Below are 17,659 nucleotides of genomic sequence, written 5' to 3' on the forward strand. Positions count from 1 at the left end.
TACCTTTCAAAGGAAATAACCTTCTTTTTCTTCTATTTTGTGCACTTTATTATCATGCAGTAATACACTGACATAGTGATTGATATATGTCGTCATGAAGTCAGAGACCATCCCTTCAAATCCGAATACAAGTGGTCTCATCATTTATTCACCCTCATGCCATCCCAGATGTGTATGACTTTCTTCTGCTGAACATAAACGATCTAACTCTGTAGGTCCATACAATGTAAGTTAATGGTGGGAGAACTTTGAAGCCCCAAAAAGCACATAAAGGCAGCATAAAAGTAATCCATTCGACTCCAGTGGTTTATTCCATGTCTTCCTAAGCGATATAAGTGTGGGTGAGAAACAGATCAATATTGAAGTCCTTTTTTCCCCCCACAAATTCTCCTCCCTGCCCAGTAGGTGGCGATATGCACAAAGAATGCAAATCACCAATAAAAAAGAAGAATGTGAAAGGAAAAGTGGAGATTTACAGTAAAAAGGACTTAAATATCGATCTGTTTCTCACACATGCTTATCATATAGCTTTGGAAGACATGGATTAAACCACTGGAGTCGAATGGATTACTTTTATTCTGCCTTTATGTGCTTTTTGGACCTTAAAATTTCTGGCCACCATTCACTTGCACTGAAAGGATCTACAGAGCTGAGATATTCTTCTAAAAATCTTAATTTGTGCTCAGCTGAAGAAAGAAAGTCATACACAACTGGGATGGCATGAGGGTGAGTAATTGAGGAAAGAATTTTCATTTTTTGGGTGAACTATCCCTTTAATACAGGTGTAAACATATACTCTCTCGTTCTCTCGCTCTCTCTCTCTCTCTATTTTGCATATTGAAATGGAGTTCTATGTGCATTGTGAAGTGAAAGTAAACAGGATATGAGAAGCGTTGTGTGTGTGAGAGCTCCACTGCGTCCCGTCTAGTGGTTAATAATCTATTTTCAGCGGGCGAGTGTTTGTTCATGTGAGAACAGTCTCACCTTACGCCGGAATTTCTCTGAATGCAGAGATTCGCTCAAACCATGCCGTACAGAGGCTGGAAGCCAATTAAAATCAGACTCAGTCAATAGATTGACACGCGGTGGCCAGCAGGAGGTGTATTTGTGTGACAGTAGCGAGACTGTGAAGATCACAAGACTGTTGACTTCTGCCGATTCTACACAGCCGACTGGTTGTTATCTACAAGTCTAATAGTTCCGACTGACGTATTTTCTTCTCCGTACTTACTTGAAAAGATGTTTAAAGTTTTTAAATGGACCTTTTCAAAATATCAAAATCAGAAGTTCACCACCAACTCGAGTGCTAATGGGTATATCATAGTACTTATATTTAAGGTAGTTTAGGCTGGGGCTAGTTTGTAGATAAGGGGTACAGAGCCAGTTGCTGTTCAGTATGTGAGCATGAATGACCTCCGTGAAGTTGGCACTCTATATAATTAAATCATCACCAAAACTATTCCATTCGTTTGTGCTGATTTGTGCCACAAAAATGAAAGTTTTTGCTGGTTTGGTGTTTTGGTGTTTGACACCCCATGTTGTCTGAATCTCTCCAAACCGGTGACATTCGTTTGTTATTTCTATGTAAGGGAATTAGTTTGATTGTTTCTTTCTACAGACCAAACCGGCACAAATCGAGCACAATGGAATGTGTTTTCAGGCGACATGGGGTGGAAAGTGAATTCACTGCTCCCGAAAACCTTCTATATCGAAGGAAGGGAAATGGTTACAATGTTTATTTCAACTGTATAAATCGGCACAAACAGAGCACAAACGACCAGCACCGGTTTGGATCGATTTGAGCGAGATGGGGTGGAGAGTGACTTGACACATCCCAAAAAAGAATGCTTAATATCTCAAAAACCAAACCAGCACAAACTTTCATTTTTGCGGCACAAATCAGCAGAAACGAATGGAATAGTTTTGGTGAGTTATTTAATTATATGGGGTTCCAACTTCACGGAGGTGCATGAATGCCTTGAATTCTATGTGAGTAGCCATTGGGGGCCAGTGCAGTTTAATAAAGAGTGGCGTGACGTCAATCTCTTGGGCTCGTTGAAGATCAAACGCGCTGCCATGTTTTGGATCAATTGTAGAGGTCTGACTGTACATGCAGGATGTCCTGCCAGATGAGCATTGCAGTAGTCCAGTCTTGATATAACAAGAGCTTGGACAAGAAGTTGTGGAGCATGCTTGAATAGGAAAGGTCCAATCTTCCTAATGTTGTACAGACACGTGAGAGCCATAAGGGTTTGAGTAACTGTGTTTTTCATCTCACTTCTGATTTTTCAGTTGAAATCTGTAGGCTAGGTATGCCATTTAAGAATTGTCATCAAATCTCAAACCACACAGTCAAGGTCATTCAGAGAAGTCCCAATCCTCACTATTAGATACAGCAGTGATAAATGATGGTTTGTCTCTTACATTTAAATGTATGCATTTGGCAGACACTTTTATCCAAAGCGACTTACAGTGCACTTATTACAGGGACAATCCCCAGACCAACATGGAGATAAGTGCCTTGCTCAAGAACACAATGGTGGTGGCTGTGGGATTACGATAATCTTATTTCAAATCAGCAGTAAACACTGACAGCAATGGTAAAGTGTGCTTCTTTATCTCATGCAAACAAAATGCTATTTTCCATGCTCCCGAGTTGACGGAAAGGCGATGTCTGTATCTGAAATGTGATTGGCCATTTTACCTGAAAGGTTGGACTTTCTTTTCTGCATTCGCCAAATTGGGTGTTCCAATTTGATCCAAGTGCTCCATCTCTGGCAATACTCCAATGCAAACACAAAATATTGGGTTCAATCACAAATTTTTAATTAGATTGACATCATTTCAATATTTTTGTTTTGAGTTAAGTATAGTTTGTTAGCATGTTGCTAAAGCTAATGACACAATCTAATACAAACACAAAAATATTGAGCAAATTCATTATTTTTAATAAGTGTGTTACTCTATGATGATGCACTACACGGACAGCTTTCACTGTTGTGCACGTCTCCGTTTATATTATTGCTCCCGCTGAACGCGTTTACATGCACTCCTATCGCAAATGCCGACGTTATATCAGCGGAAGACCAAGTAGGCCTAATGACTTTTAATTAACTCATATGGACGGATGAATTGTTCACAATAAGACCAGTAACATACATTAAGATTTCATGCCAACTTTACAATGCTGCCTCTGTAGGCAGGTCACTAGGCTTTGGTAAAGAGCCATGCTGTTAGTAGTGCATGCAGATTTGTATTCAATGACTTTTAATATTTTTTACTTACTAAAAAGTGTCTTGCATGCTTTCAGTGTATATTTATGTTTTATTTTAAATTTTTATTATTAGTAATTTTTACTTTAATTATTCAGACCCCTTCATTTTTTTTTACATTTTGTTATGTTGCAGCCTTAAATGCTAAAATGCTTTGAATTATTTTTATTAACATCAATCTATACTCCATACCTCTGACAAAACAAAAAAAATTTATTTAAAAGAAAAAACTGAAATATTAATTCTACAGGGAACTGGATAACTGTTCACTTGCATAATGATTCTGCCTTCATTTTTGCCCCATTTTCGAAATATTTAAAGCATTCGTCTGGGACACCACTGTGCTCTGTGGGCATGTGCGACTGCTATGTTGACGTATTATCATGTTGTGTTCATTTTTTCATTGAGTATCTCCTTTTGCTTTTTACAGCTTTTAGTCGTGCCCCAGTGCCCATGGCGGTTGTTCGGCGGGAGTTGTCCTGTGAAAGTTACCCTATTGAGCTGCGCTGTCCTGGCACGGATGTCATTATGATCGAGAATGCAAATTACGGTCGCACGGACGACAAGATATGTGATGCTGACCCAGCCCAGATGGAGAATACACACTGTTATTTACCTGCTGCTTACAAGATCATGAGCCAAAGGTAAGACATACAAAAACAACACATTTAGGCCGCAAACAGATTTTACACAGGTATGCAAACACAATTCTTGGCCAAGGGTGAGCCTTGGGTCACTTAACAACCCTCAGCAGTCAAGGGGCTGATAGACCTTCAGATGTCTGACTCAAACTGCAGTGATTTCAACGACAGTAGGTCGAAAGTTCTTTAGCTTAAATCAGTCTGTGCTTACTGAAATTCGATCCGCTGTCCCATTTGTTTACAGCAGGATGAGTTGTTGAACATATGGGCACATGAAAGCTACTGTTTCCGGGTGAAATGTTTTAATTGGTTTTAAGTTGTAAGTGATGTTATACAGTCAACTGTAATGCTTTTTGTTTTAACCATACGCCCTAACCCTTAGTGGAGTAAAAATGTAATCTTAAAGCGGTACAGGAAACATCCAAATCGCGCTCATTATGGAATCTTTGAACATGATTACTTCCTGGTTTTTGCTGGACCAATTATGGAAAACTCGGTAGCAACATGTCAACTTCCTGTGTGATTATGATGTTCGCCAACACTGAGACTGCAACTCAACCTTCTGTTATGTTACGAATTGTGCTCTTACATATTTCATTTGAGCATTCCGTTGCTAGTTGTGCTTGCGTTCACGTACCTGTATAGAGTAATTTTGGCCCATAGACTTTGAAAAAGCTTTTGTTCATTCCAAACAAGCAGATTTGTAGATTCTTTCACTGCGGTATAGTGGCCAAACGCTCACATCTCGGCAGAGGGTCGAACAGTCAGACAGAGAAGCATCGAAGCGTAGTATGACTGTAATTAATCCTATGTGCATTCTCAGTTCTGGTGCTGAGATGCATCATACTAGCTGCTCAGCAACATAGCAAGATAACAAACCGTGTTCTTCCACCATCGAACAATGACTTCCTTCTCCACACCAAACCACTGAACACAAGGCTTGTATTATAAACCACAAAATCATGTCAACTGTGTGGAATTTCAATAGAGTGGAGGGTATGTTATGGGGTTAGTATAGATGTTGTACAGTGTCTTGTTTGGGTGTTGTGTAGGCTTCCAGTAAATGACTTAAGTGTAAGGTGTGTAGTAGTGAGTTTTAATAGAGCTTTTCAGGTTGTAGTCCAAAAACCCGGAAGACAATTAGCATTTTCGAGCCAGGGGTTGTCTCAGAATCGTCCTAGGAGTTTTTATAATGACTGTTTTGGATTTATGAGAAAAATAAGCTCTGGGGTAAACATTACTTGAAGATATTTGGATAAGATATTTGGTTGTACAACATAAATTACACAGTCATACCCCAAAATTCAGAATTTTCTGACTAAAGGACAAGAGCACATCGCTCATACCTCGAAACTCTAAAGTAGTAGTGCGGCCAGCTTTCGCAATGTCTCGTTCCCTTCATCTCAGGGAACCAATGTTAACCAATTGTATTAAAATTAGTTGTAAGCTCTCTAGACAGGGAGGACTCGTGAAGAGATGGACGCAACTTCTAGAGTATTAAACCTTGCGAACATGTTTTGCAAAGATCATCCTGATGTAAGGCAAATGTCCTGCAGACACACACCGTTTGTCCATGCCCATGAAGAGGCTATGCCTCTAGTTGAATGCGCTTTCACACCAATAGGGCATTTCGCACCCTGTTAATTATAGGCGAGGGTTATCGTGTCAACGATCCAATGAGAGAGCCTTTGCTTGGATAGTGCATCCTCTATAACAAAAAATGGCTGATATGACAGCCCAAACTGGCAGTTGCTTTTACATTTACATTTATGCATTTGGCAGACACTTTTATCCAAAGCAACTTACAGTGCACTTATTACAGGGACAATACCCCCCGGAGCAACCTGGAGTTAAGTGCCTTGCTCAAGGACACAATGGTGGTGGCCGTGGGGATTGAACCATCAACCTTCTGATTAACAGTATAGTGGTTTAGTCCACTACGCCACCATCACTCTGGTTGCACTCCACATATGTGATAAATGCGCTTTAACTGCTCCTCATCCGAATTAAATGGCGGGGGAGAGAAAGCTTGTAGGTGAACTACTTGTGCCCTAAATGGCATAGATATGAACTGTCAATTGACAGTGCCTGTATATCACCCACCCATTTAACTGAGGCCAGAGCCAAAAGAAGTGCGGTCTTTAGAGAAAGCACATGCAACTCGCATGCCCTCAGCACCAGATTTAAATCCCATGTTGGGACTGTAACAGGGCGCTCCCCTAAGTAACTTTATGATCAGATCATGTCTGCTTATAGAGGAACCAGACTCTGGGGCATGAAATGCAGAGATAGTCGCTACATAGACCTACATAGAAGTGTTGACAGAGTAAGACCTGCGTAAAGCCGCTTTGAAAGAAGTAAGAATTTCTGCTATGGAGCAAATCAATGGGTCCTTGCCACATGAGGAGCACCAATCTACAAACACATGCCATTTAGTGCACAGAGGTGTCTTGTGGACAGTGGTCTAGCCTGCAAATTTTTTTATTACCGACTGATCCAATTCTGGCTTATTTGCTGTGCTCCGTTCAGGTCCACTGTCTGGCTGGGGATGCCAAATCTTGCCCTGCGCTTGAGAAAGGAGATCCCTACTGAGCGTTATTTCCCATGGATGTCCATCTAAAATCTCCATAATTTCCAACCAGGACTGGTTGGGACATTTCGGCATGACCAACAAAACCATTTCCTTGTCCTCTCAGACTTTGCTGATTATAGAATGAAGGAGATGTACCAGGGAAGTGCGTATTTTCATTTGGACAGCCACTTGTGAGCCAAGGCATTCACCCCAGTGGGGCTTGGCTCATGGAGTAAAAAAGAGGGCACTAGGTGGTCTCCGAATTGGCGAATAGGTCAATTTCCACTTTGCCGAATACTTCCCAAATCCTGGGGATGAAGTCCCCATTCCCCTGCCATCAGTCCCTGGCACGATCCGCTCCTTGGTTCAAGCAGCCATGGACATATGTCACTCGCAGGGAAAGGAGATGGCACTCGCTCCACACGAGGCGTTGTGCCAGGCTCATTTTAGGTAGAAATTGAGTTCTGCCCTGGTGATTTATGTACACCACTAATGACATATTGTCCGACCAGATCAGAATGTGATTATTCGCTATGTCAGAATGAAAAGACATCACGGCTAAGAAGACAACCAGCAGTTCCAGGCAGTTTTTGTGCCACACCTGTTTCGGACCTGTCCAGGTGCTGAAAGCTGGGCGTCCGTCGTACAGCGTGCACCAGCCTGTGTTGGACGCATCCATGGTCACCATTTTTCACCTAAAACCTGACTTGTGTGTTGTGACCAACTGCGCTCCTAAAGAGGCAGAGCTCAAACACCATTGCCAATCATAGAATTGGTGTTATTATACAAGGGCTTCAATTAGGTCATCGGAGAAGGAATTTCCTGAAAGAGTTTACAGCAATGTCGAGTGAACCGTAAGTGAAAGAGAACTGTGAATTCGAGATTTAAATCTATGCCAAATCTTTTGCGTCTTGCTCAAGGGGCTGTCCACAAAGAACCGGTTTTGTGTCCGGCTGTACTCTCTTTACTTTACTACACTTTTTTTTATAAGTAAACGTGCTAGGCGGAATGACTTTTGTGCCATGTCCAGCTAGGTTTTTTTTTTTTTTTTTTTTTACGTTTCCCACAGGACTGCTACGTTTTTAATGCTGTGTAAGATAAAAAAAGAATATCAACTTTTAAAAGTGCATCCTGAGACACCTTAGTTTTTTAATGTGTTGTGCTGCGTCTAGCTTTTTTAATTCCCAAACAGTGCATTTTAAAATGCTCTTTCAAGCTGAAAAGAGTTCAATATCGAAAAGTCTTGAGATCCCTGTCTTGTTGCACTCCATCTAGCATTTTGTTTGGCACTTTACCGTGACATTTTTGTTCCATACATACAACTTTAATTAATGAAAAAGACTGTGGTACCGCCACTATTTTGAAGTGTATATCGGTTTTACTGATTAATCAGTGTCGATAGTTGTTTTTTGGAACTATCTGTTATCTGCAAAAATCTATGTCGGTAGTAGCAGTTTTTTTGTAATTTCATCATTTCAAAATAAGAGTCTTTCCGGTGTGTTTTGTACTTTCTGAACCAAATATTTTTTTCTTATTAGAAACTGCTTGTGGGATTTTATTTATTTTGGAGTCTTTGCCTTGCCCGTCATAGTAAAGATTTTTTTTGACATTCTATAATTCCATTTTAAAAACTATCGGTGGATTAATCAGTTATTGGCTTTTTCCACCAACTTAGTTATTGGTATTGGCAAAATCCACTATCGGTTGACCTCTAGTACTGAGGCACCCGTATACAGTGCAAAACTTTTAAGCAGTTTTTTTTTTTTTTTTGCTCTCGTTTAACTTTTTTACTTAAGGTTTGAGAATATGAACTGGCTAAAAATCCTTTGATTTCATAATTATATGTGATAGTTTAAAATGGAATGCATTTTTGTTAGGTATGTTCTTTGCGATGATACTTCAGTAACACTGTGTAGTTTGGTTTGTTTTCGTTTCGCCCTCTTGATGACTTAAGAGACAATGCCAATTTAAAAATCTGATGATGTTCTGTAGCTTTCTACTGACTGAAAAAAATGTCTTTCAAATTAGAATATTTTTCACATTTTGGTCATATTAAGTGAAAAGTTTTAATTTAATTATTTTTGACAGCCCTAGTTGACCATTGTATCTTTCATATAGAATAAATGACTATATTATTGAAATAAAGCACTGAAATTGAAATAATTTAGCAAACTTGCTTTCTATAATCTTTCATGTTGACGCGTCCCTTCCATCGCCACAACTCCGGTATCATCTAGAATAAGTTTTCCACTTGTAAATTCGACATTGGTTGGTCATTTATGTGCTCGACTCATAGTTATGATATTTCTGACTCCACTTGAAGGATGCATGTGTTTTTCTTCTCCTGTTTAATAAACTGCAGATTTGGTCCACCAAAGTGTGAGTGGTTTCGGTGGTCGATTCCTTTTAATTAATCGTTCAAAAAGACTAACAAACTGACCGACTAATTTTCCTCATGCCAAGCTATTTTTAAAGAGATATATTTGCAATAAGTTTTTTTTTGTAATATTCATTTATAAAAAAACATAAAAACATCAGATAATCAGAGTAATGGCAAGTGGCATGTAAACGGGATTGAAGTGATTGGCCCAAATCATGTAAATATCTTAATCAAATTATTCCTTATAGAGTGTTGTGTACGTGTAAACATAGCCAGTGTTTATGCATTCATATGTCGTGTGTCTGTATGTGTGTCTCAGTGTGTGTGTGTGTTTGTGTACATTGTGAATGGCACGGTTCTTGCCAATGTTATCTGATAGCTCAATTCAGAAGCACTACTTCCTAGCATGGAATTCTGTCCCCGTGGGAATATATCTGCTTTTTCCAGGCCGCAAGCCACCTGTCTGCTCACTGGTGCAGCTTGAGTCCTCTCACCCAAACACACACAGCTGAAAAATAATTGCTGGCAGCAGCCATCTGAAACAAATCTTCTTCTTCTATTATATATATATAAACTGTAATTGGGTGTCTTCTTAAACTATGGGTACTTTTGGTACTGTGGACTTTTATTGAACACTCCCTTAAAATACACTTTTCCTACTCTTGCTACCTAGTAAATTTAATTTTCCTACTAACAATGTCAAACAGTGGATATACATGCATCATAGGAGAATAATTTATATATATATATATATATATATATATATACATATATATATATATATACATACACACACACACACACACACACACATGTTGGTCTACCTATCATTATGAGGACTTTCCATAGACATAATGACTTTTATACTGTACAAACTATAGATTCTATCCTCTAAACCTAACACAACCCCTAAACCTAACCCTCACAGAAAACCTTCTGCATTTTTACATTTTCAATAAAACATTGTTTAGTATGATTTTTAAGTGATTTGAATTATGAGGACACTAGAAATGTCCTCATAAATCACATTTATAGCATAATACCCTTGTAATTACTAATTTGTAACTTACAAAATTGTCCTCGTAAATCACAAAACACACACACACACACACACACACACACACACACACACACACTGGCAGCCAAAAGTTTGGAATAATGTACAGATTTTGTTGATTTGGAAGGAAATTGGTACTTTAACTCACCAAAGTGGCATTCAACTAAACACAAAATATAGTCAGGACATTACTGATGTAACAAACAGCACCATCACTTGAATAGTATAAAGTCCTGCTTTATGCACCAAATCGTAATTTTTTCCTGGTTATTATTGGTTATACAAATAAATAAATAAAAAGCATCTGGTATTTTATTAATTTTAGACTTTTGTTCTAATAAGGAAATAATAATTTGTTTTTAAACATTCTCTAAATATATTTAAAAAACTAACGGCCAATTAATTGGTTATCAGCCTTTTTCACCACATAAGTTATCGGTGTCTGCAAAATCCATTATCGGTCGACTTCTACTCTTTTAGTCTGATGGGGTTTGCCGGGTTGTCCTCCTTGGTCTTTTCACCTTGGTCCAATTCAGGGCCCCCCTAAGACACGGCCATGATTGAGGACCTACACAACTGATTGGCATGATTGGGGACCTACACAGCTGATTGGCATGATTGGGGACCTACACAACTGATTGGCATGATTGGGGACCTACACAACTGATTGGCATGATTGGGGACCTACACAACTGATTGGCATGATTGGGGACCTACACAACTGATTGGCATGATTGGGGACCTACATAGTTTGCATATAAGGAGGACCGGCACTGGTTCTAAATCATTTTATGTTTATTTCACTCTTGTATAAATGTAATAATATTTTTATGAAGAATTATTATATTTTAAATTTAAAGTGTGGGACCCAATGAAATCTGTAATGAAAATGCAGTTGAGAAGTAGCAAAAGTAAATGAAGGCATGGTTTCCAATAGTGCGACCTTCAAATAAAAATACATTTTAAAAAAGTTTAAAAAACATTTTTCAAAAAACATGGCCTGACATCGCTGCATAAAAACAGTCAGCACCAACACACTAATGTCTTTAAATCTTTATTTAGTGAATGTTTGAATGTTTGTAATATAAAAAAATATAGATTTTGTGATGTTAATAAGACTCAGTCACTCTCTTGCTGGTAAATAGCAGAACAAATGATCACAACCGGTTTGATGTTACGCATCTGAGCCCAGCCTAGTTTAATTACACCGGTTTTTAATCACATCATTTGTGCGATTTAATATTCACCTTCAAACCTTGTCTGATTATGACTCAATTTCACTTGCTTTTGGTGCCCCTTGCTGTACATTTCACTGGGAAACTGCAGCAAAAAATGTAATAATACAAAAAAAAAAATATATATATATTTTTTCAGTGTAAATTCACCCTAGGGGACAGAAAATTCCCTCTAATTAAAGAATTACCCTTATATCTTTATGCTCTGCAATGTGGTGTAAGCTTGGTTGCATTCAGACATTGTGTTGGGTGTTCTCATCCTCAGATCTTTGTCAAGCTGTGAGCTGCTGTGATGCCAGCGATGTGTACTGCTGGTGTGTGGTGCTGGCCGTCTCTGAGGCCATACTGGTGTGACACTAACTCTTTGAGTGAGATGCGTGTGCGGAAGTGTGCTGCACCTTTGAGAGAGCCTCTCATGCTCAGCGCTTGTCTATAGCTCGCTGCTGGAAGCTTTGACAGGCGCCATTCGTATTCATGAGTCTTAATTCAATCAAAGAGCTCTCAGAATAAAAGGCTTCTGAATCACTGTGACTGCCTTTTAGGGCAAGTTAGAAAATATAAATAAGCTCTGTTCCAAAACCTAGTGGGCTGTCTTGCTATCCACTATCCACTCTAAGGCAGCATCCTAAGTGAATGGAAACTCAAAAGTGACCGATTTGTAACGCTGTACATATGCAGCAACTCCATCATCGTCATGAGAAGCGCATGGGAGACTCGACTCACGATTGCATCCTGATCTCACAAACATTGTGTCATTTTTGCAAAATGTAATGAAGTCCTTCTTTACACATTTTCTCTGCAGTTTCCTTGTGAAATGCCCAGCGGAGGATGCTTAAAGTAAGTAATGGTGAAATGGTGTCGTAATTGGATGAGTTTTGTAAGGTGAATATTAGATGGAGCTTTTAATGAGTATTGGTCCAGATATACTTCATACGAAATCGAAAAACGAACGGGTGTAACTTCATTTAGAACAAAATGTGGCCAAAAATGTGTCTTTGCATTTGGTTCGGTGGTTCGGAACAGATCGCCTGGGGAACATTTTAGGAAAACTTTTAACCGGCTACTAAACTGCTTACTGCCATTGGTTCATGTCATCGGAAGGTGTGACCTGAAGCTCCACCTACTATTTTGTTTGGTTTGTTCAGTCTGTATTCAACGTGAACACACTGGCGTGTAGAGTTAATAGCGAGCTGTTGGACATTTACAGTACCTACATCAGTACGATAATTTGCATTAACATTTTCCAAGAACATGTCATGCAATTTGTATTTGTTTAATTAGTCCACAAAAGGAATCAAATCTACACGAATACTCTCAAGTGCCCATTCACTCCTGTGCCATCTGCACAATCCCATATTTTACAGGACGGTTGGCAACCCTAACAAAGACACTAACTTAATCAGTAGTGTGAGTTAGGGACGGGCCCTTGCTTTGCTTGATTGATGGCAGATGGGAGCATATTAAGAAGGCTGTTTGAAAACAATTGCTGCTTTTCCAGGGCTATCAACTGGCCAGCCAGGGCCAATAGCCTCAAACCACTAAATCAAAATTGATCTGCGTTCCCACCATTGGGTCAATATCCCCGCAGCGTTGCCCTAAAACCCACCATTAACACAACGCCCTGGTGTCAAGGTCACACACCCCGCCCATTTCATAAGCAAGAGGGAATCTCAAGCTGAGGTATCATTTTATCTAGTGATCTAGAATATGAAGTTTAATTCAATGCAAGCGAATGGTGGCCAGACATTTCAATCTACAAAAAGCACATTAAGGGAGCATAAAGTTACCCATACTACTACAGTGGTTAAATCCATGTCCTCTGAAACGATTCCGTTGGTTTTGGGTGAAAATAAACCAAATTGTAACTCATTTTCACTGAATATCTTGCCATTGCAATATCTAGGCACGATCATGATTCCAAGCTTGATTTCACTTTCTAGTGCTTGATGAATGTACAGAGGCCTAGGTGGTGCAATAGGAGGTGTAATCAAACTTGAAATCCTGATCGCCAAGAAGACTGCTAATGTCAAAATTTATAGTCGAAAAAGGAGTTATATTTTGGTCTATTCTCACCCAAAAACAAATTTGATCCATTCAGAAGACATCGATGAAACCACTGAGTCTTGTGAATGACTCTCTTGGTTCATTTTTGTGCTTTTTGGTGCTATAAAGTTCTGGCCACTATTCACTTACATTGAATTGACCTACATAACCGCAATATTCTTCTGAAAACCAAATTTTGTTTGTGTTCTGCAAAAAGAAAAAACATTTAAGTCATACACATCTTGGATCAAACGGGTGAGAAAATGTAGATATATTTAAACGAACAATCCCTTTAATGGTACATTCAAGTCACATCAGAATGATAATATTTATGGGATTATGGGGCCAATAAGCAACCACCCAGCAACCACCTAGAACACCATGGCAACTGCATAGTAATGTGCTGAAATACAGTTAAAACAACTTAACAACAGCATAGCAACCACCTAGAACACCCTGTCAACTGCAAAGCAATGTGTAAAAAAACACAGAAAACAACTTGGCAACAGCATAGTAACAACCTGGCAACCACATACTGTAGCAATGCACCAAAACACACAGCAGAGATCACCTTGATAACTGCATAGCTTGCCCTAGCAACCATCCAGAAAACCCTAGTTACCACATACTGTAGCATAAATGTGCAACAATGCAAATATAACACTTTATCAACCACCAGAAAACTAGTTTTGCTTCGGCAAACACCATTCACTCCTTCATAAAATATCTAAATAAATATTTTTGGACATTTTCATGACTGCTGGTAATTATTCATACACATCATATCGTGTTTAAATGTAAAATGTAAACGCATGTGATTGACTTTTATATGAACAAATCTCCTGGAATGGCGGGAGACTGATCGTGCAGGACTTCATTATTTCATAGCATTCATAATGTTTATGCCTAAACGTATAAGTTGAATTAGTCAAAAAAAAAAACAATGGATTCAGATTCGTGATTCGCAAAACTAATCATTCAGACCGTTTTTTTTTTACTTTTTTGTTCAGTTCAAAGGAATCAAATTTAAAAGATTCAACTCAAATTATTCTTTCAATGAATCACACATCACTATGTTTGATCTGCATGCATTTTTGGACATACTCCTGTTATTATTTTTTTTTTTTAGGTGTTCAGTTGCAAAAGTAATGCAATTCTGAAGAAATTTATCGGAGTAAAAGTATACATTTTCTCTTCAAAATGTAGTAAAGTGAAAGTCCAAAGAAATTGAAATACTCAAGTAAAGTACAAATATTAAAAAAACTGTACTTTAGTACAGTAACAAAGTATTTGTACTTCATTACTATACACCTCTGGCGCTGGATACACAACCTGGAAAGTTTAGCAAAATACTGCCTTTGACCTTGCCTCACTCCCCAATTGGGTTTGTTTGACCCAAGGGTAATCATCAGGCTGAAGGCTATTGGCAGTTGGCCCCGAGAAAGCCCAGAGGTGGCACAATGAAGCCCCAGAAGTGGCAGTGGGAACGCAACTGGCCCTAGCACGCACTAGCAAACACTCATTTGGCCCGTGGCTAATGTGTATTTTTGCAATTCCGTTGGGTGGCGCTAGTGGTGCAGAAATAACACACTTTAGCTTTATGTGAAATACAAAACAAGGTATCTTAGAAGGAAACTTATTGCATATAGCACGTTACTGACTATTTTTTGGAAGAGCCTTCGCAATAAGAGTGCATTTATGATGCCTATAAATTCTGACAAGGTATGCAGCTCACTGGAACAGAACTTTAGATCTCTGCAAAGTCACTTGTACATTATATCTAGTATAGACATATAGTGGGAAAATATGAGCAGGAAAGCTCAGTGTCTTTATGCGATAAGACCATGCAGTGTGTGTGCCCGTGAGCTTGTCTTGGGGGACCTGCTTTGGAATGTTAAGTTAAAAGCTAGTCAAACGTCCCTGACACGCTCACAAATAGAGCTGGACAGCCATGCTGCAGGAGGTCTAGACCATGGAGAACCATGTCACCTTCACAATAACGTGCGTTTGTGTACCGCAGTCAAACTCTCGCCCAGGAGCTGTCAGTCTGGGTGCTCTCTCTTGCACAGAAAACTGGCCTGGTTCTGTCGTTGCTGCACACTGAGCCAGTGTTACTGTAACCAGATTTAACGGTCCTGTTTCCCTAGGGGAATGCAGCTTTGCTGAGAGCAGGTTTCAAGAGCTGTTTCGTTGATCATGTCATTGTCGTTTTCCTGCAGTTGTGCATTCGAGCACTAAATCTCGGTTTGCTTTGAGAGACAGGAGAACAGCCAACTTGAATGGATTTAACTCTCCTGTTATGTTCGGGTCATTTTTGAAGAGTTAACAACAGTGAAAAAATGAATCTTAAATTTGTATTTGGTAAAAATGCCTTTCGATTCCCCACGACAATGAATAAGTAATAAAAAAAAATGAATCCCCTTTTCTCCCCAATTTGGAATGCCCAATTCCCACTTCTTAGTTGGTCCTCGTGGTAGCACGGTGACTCACCTCAATCCGGGTCCATGTCATTCTACTCTCCCTAGCAACCGGGCCAATTTGGTTGCTTAGGAGTCCTGGCTGGAGTCACTCAGCACACCCTGGATTTGAAAATATACAATTTGTAAGTATTCAAATTACCAATTTTTTATAAGGATTTTGGACCAATGAGATTTCACTACCTAGGGCTACCTAGTGCAATGCCGCAGAATCCTGGTCTAGGGCTGGTTATTTATATAGATTTTCCATTCAATTCCAATTCCGGTTTGATATTGATTCATATGGGTACATTTCTGTTACAATTTCCATTTTGCTTACATATAAAATAAATTCTCTCTCAGCTAATGCTCTTTATAGTAAAGCAACCTTTTAGTCAACCCTTCTAGGTACCATTTGAAAATATAAATTTGACAAATTATATTTTAGAATTCATTTTTCATCAAATTGGTCACAATTTAGCTTTTGAAAAATTTTCAAAATCAGTCTAGTTAATCATTCAATTTATTGAAATTACATATGTTGCAAATATATTTTTGTAAAATTTTTGTTTACTTGCATGAATTTTACTTGAAGTATTTACAGATGTGGCAAAAATGTTGGTAACCTTGATAAATATGAGCAAAGGCGGCTCTGAAAAATGTCTTTATTGTTTATCTTTTTGATCTTTCATTCAAAATATTCACAAAAATCGAACCTATAATTGAAGTACATTTTTTTTTTTAAATCTCAATTAAATTTTTGTCTCCAAAACATGTTTGCCACAATTATGGGCACCCATTAGATATTGTTATGAGTAAAATATATCTGAAATATATTCCCATTGAAATTTTGTATTTTTATTACACCTGGGTGACTAGGAAAATGAAATTGTTCAGCCATGATTTCCTGTTTCATAGGGGTATAAATATGAAGTAACGCACAAGCCAAATTCCCTTAGTCATCTATCACAATGGGTAAGACCAAAGAATGAAGTTATGATGTGCAGCAAAAAGTTGTTGAGCTTCACAAAATGGGAAGTGGCTAAAATAAAATGGCTAAAGCATTGAAAATACCAATTTCAACCATCAGGGCAATAATTAAGAAGTTCCAATCAACTGGAGATGTTAAGAATGGAAGAGGACGCGTGTCTAGATTGTCTCCACGCATGGTGAGGAGGATGGTTTGAGTGGCCAAAAATTGTCCAAGAATCATAGCTTTAGAATTGCAAAAATTAGTTTGGTCTTGGGGTCAGAAATTCTCCAAACCTACAATCAGATGTCACCTCCATCACCACAAGTTGAGTTTCTTGTGGATCTCGTCTTTGGGCAAACAGAATGAGTTAAACCAAATTTTTACTCTCAACAATCAGTGAAAAGGACCTCTATGCTAATCATTTCTTCTTTACTATACTACTCATTCACTGGTGGGAAAACTGAAAATTTTTAGTTGCATTGTGTGAGATATGGCTGCACATGCGAGTGATTTACTTGAATTATAGAGGGTTGCCTCAGAGTAAAAGATTGACCTTTGTATTTAAGAATCAGTAACAAGATCGTTCAAACGAAGATCACGATGCATTGGAAAATGTTTATTTAACCCAGGCCTAGATTCTATACCTCCATTTTTGCTAAATCATTTTTACGTGGCTCGTTGTACGTATCGCAGGACAGGTTCCTGGTGAAATGAACACTAGCGGCGCTACAACAATCTTTTTTTTTATTTATTTTTTTTATTATGTTTTACAAATATATTACTGTGAACCTCATGGAACATATCAAAATAATTAAAATGGCATGTCATGACCCCTTTAAAGGTAAGTGTGCCATTTTGCAACACTAGAAGGACCAATTGGAATGTCAATGTGTTTGTTTGCTGGACATAGCAACACTGGATCAACCAATGACTGCCTGTTTGTCATGTCATAAACAGTCATCATTATTTGCAATTCTGTTTGGAGCCACTGTTGGGGCAGAAACTACACTCTTCATCTTTAATAAAAACA

General features: G+C 38.6%; 1 protein-coding gene across 12 annotated transcripts in view; it reads left to right on the forward strand.

Moving 5' to 3' along the window:
* LOC127656331 (adhesion G protein-coupled receptor L3-like) overlaps positions 1-17,659 on the forward strand; it is a 338,006-nt gene that overhangs the window by 139,614 nt on the left and 180,733 nt on the right. For all 12 annotated transcript variants that reach the window (XM_052144613.1, XM_052144656.1, XM_052144639.1 and 9 more), the window contains exon 3: positions 3,703-3,916. In XM_052144613.1, the coding sequence (XP_052000573.1) occupies positions 3,703-3,916 (214 nt within the window). The remainder of the gene's footprint in view (positions 1-3,702; positions 3,917-17,659) is intronic.

The sequence above is a fragment of the Xyrauchen texanus genome, chromosome 2 (genome assembly GCF_025860055.1).
Source record: "Xyrauchen texanus isolate HMW12.3.18 chromosome 2, RBS_HiC_50CHRs, whole genome shotgun sequence".
Lineage (NCBI taxonomy): Eukaryota > Metazoa > Chordata > Actinopteri > Cypriniformes > Catostomidae > Xyrauchen > Xyrauchen texanus.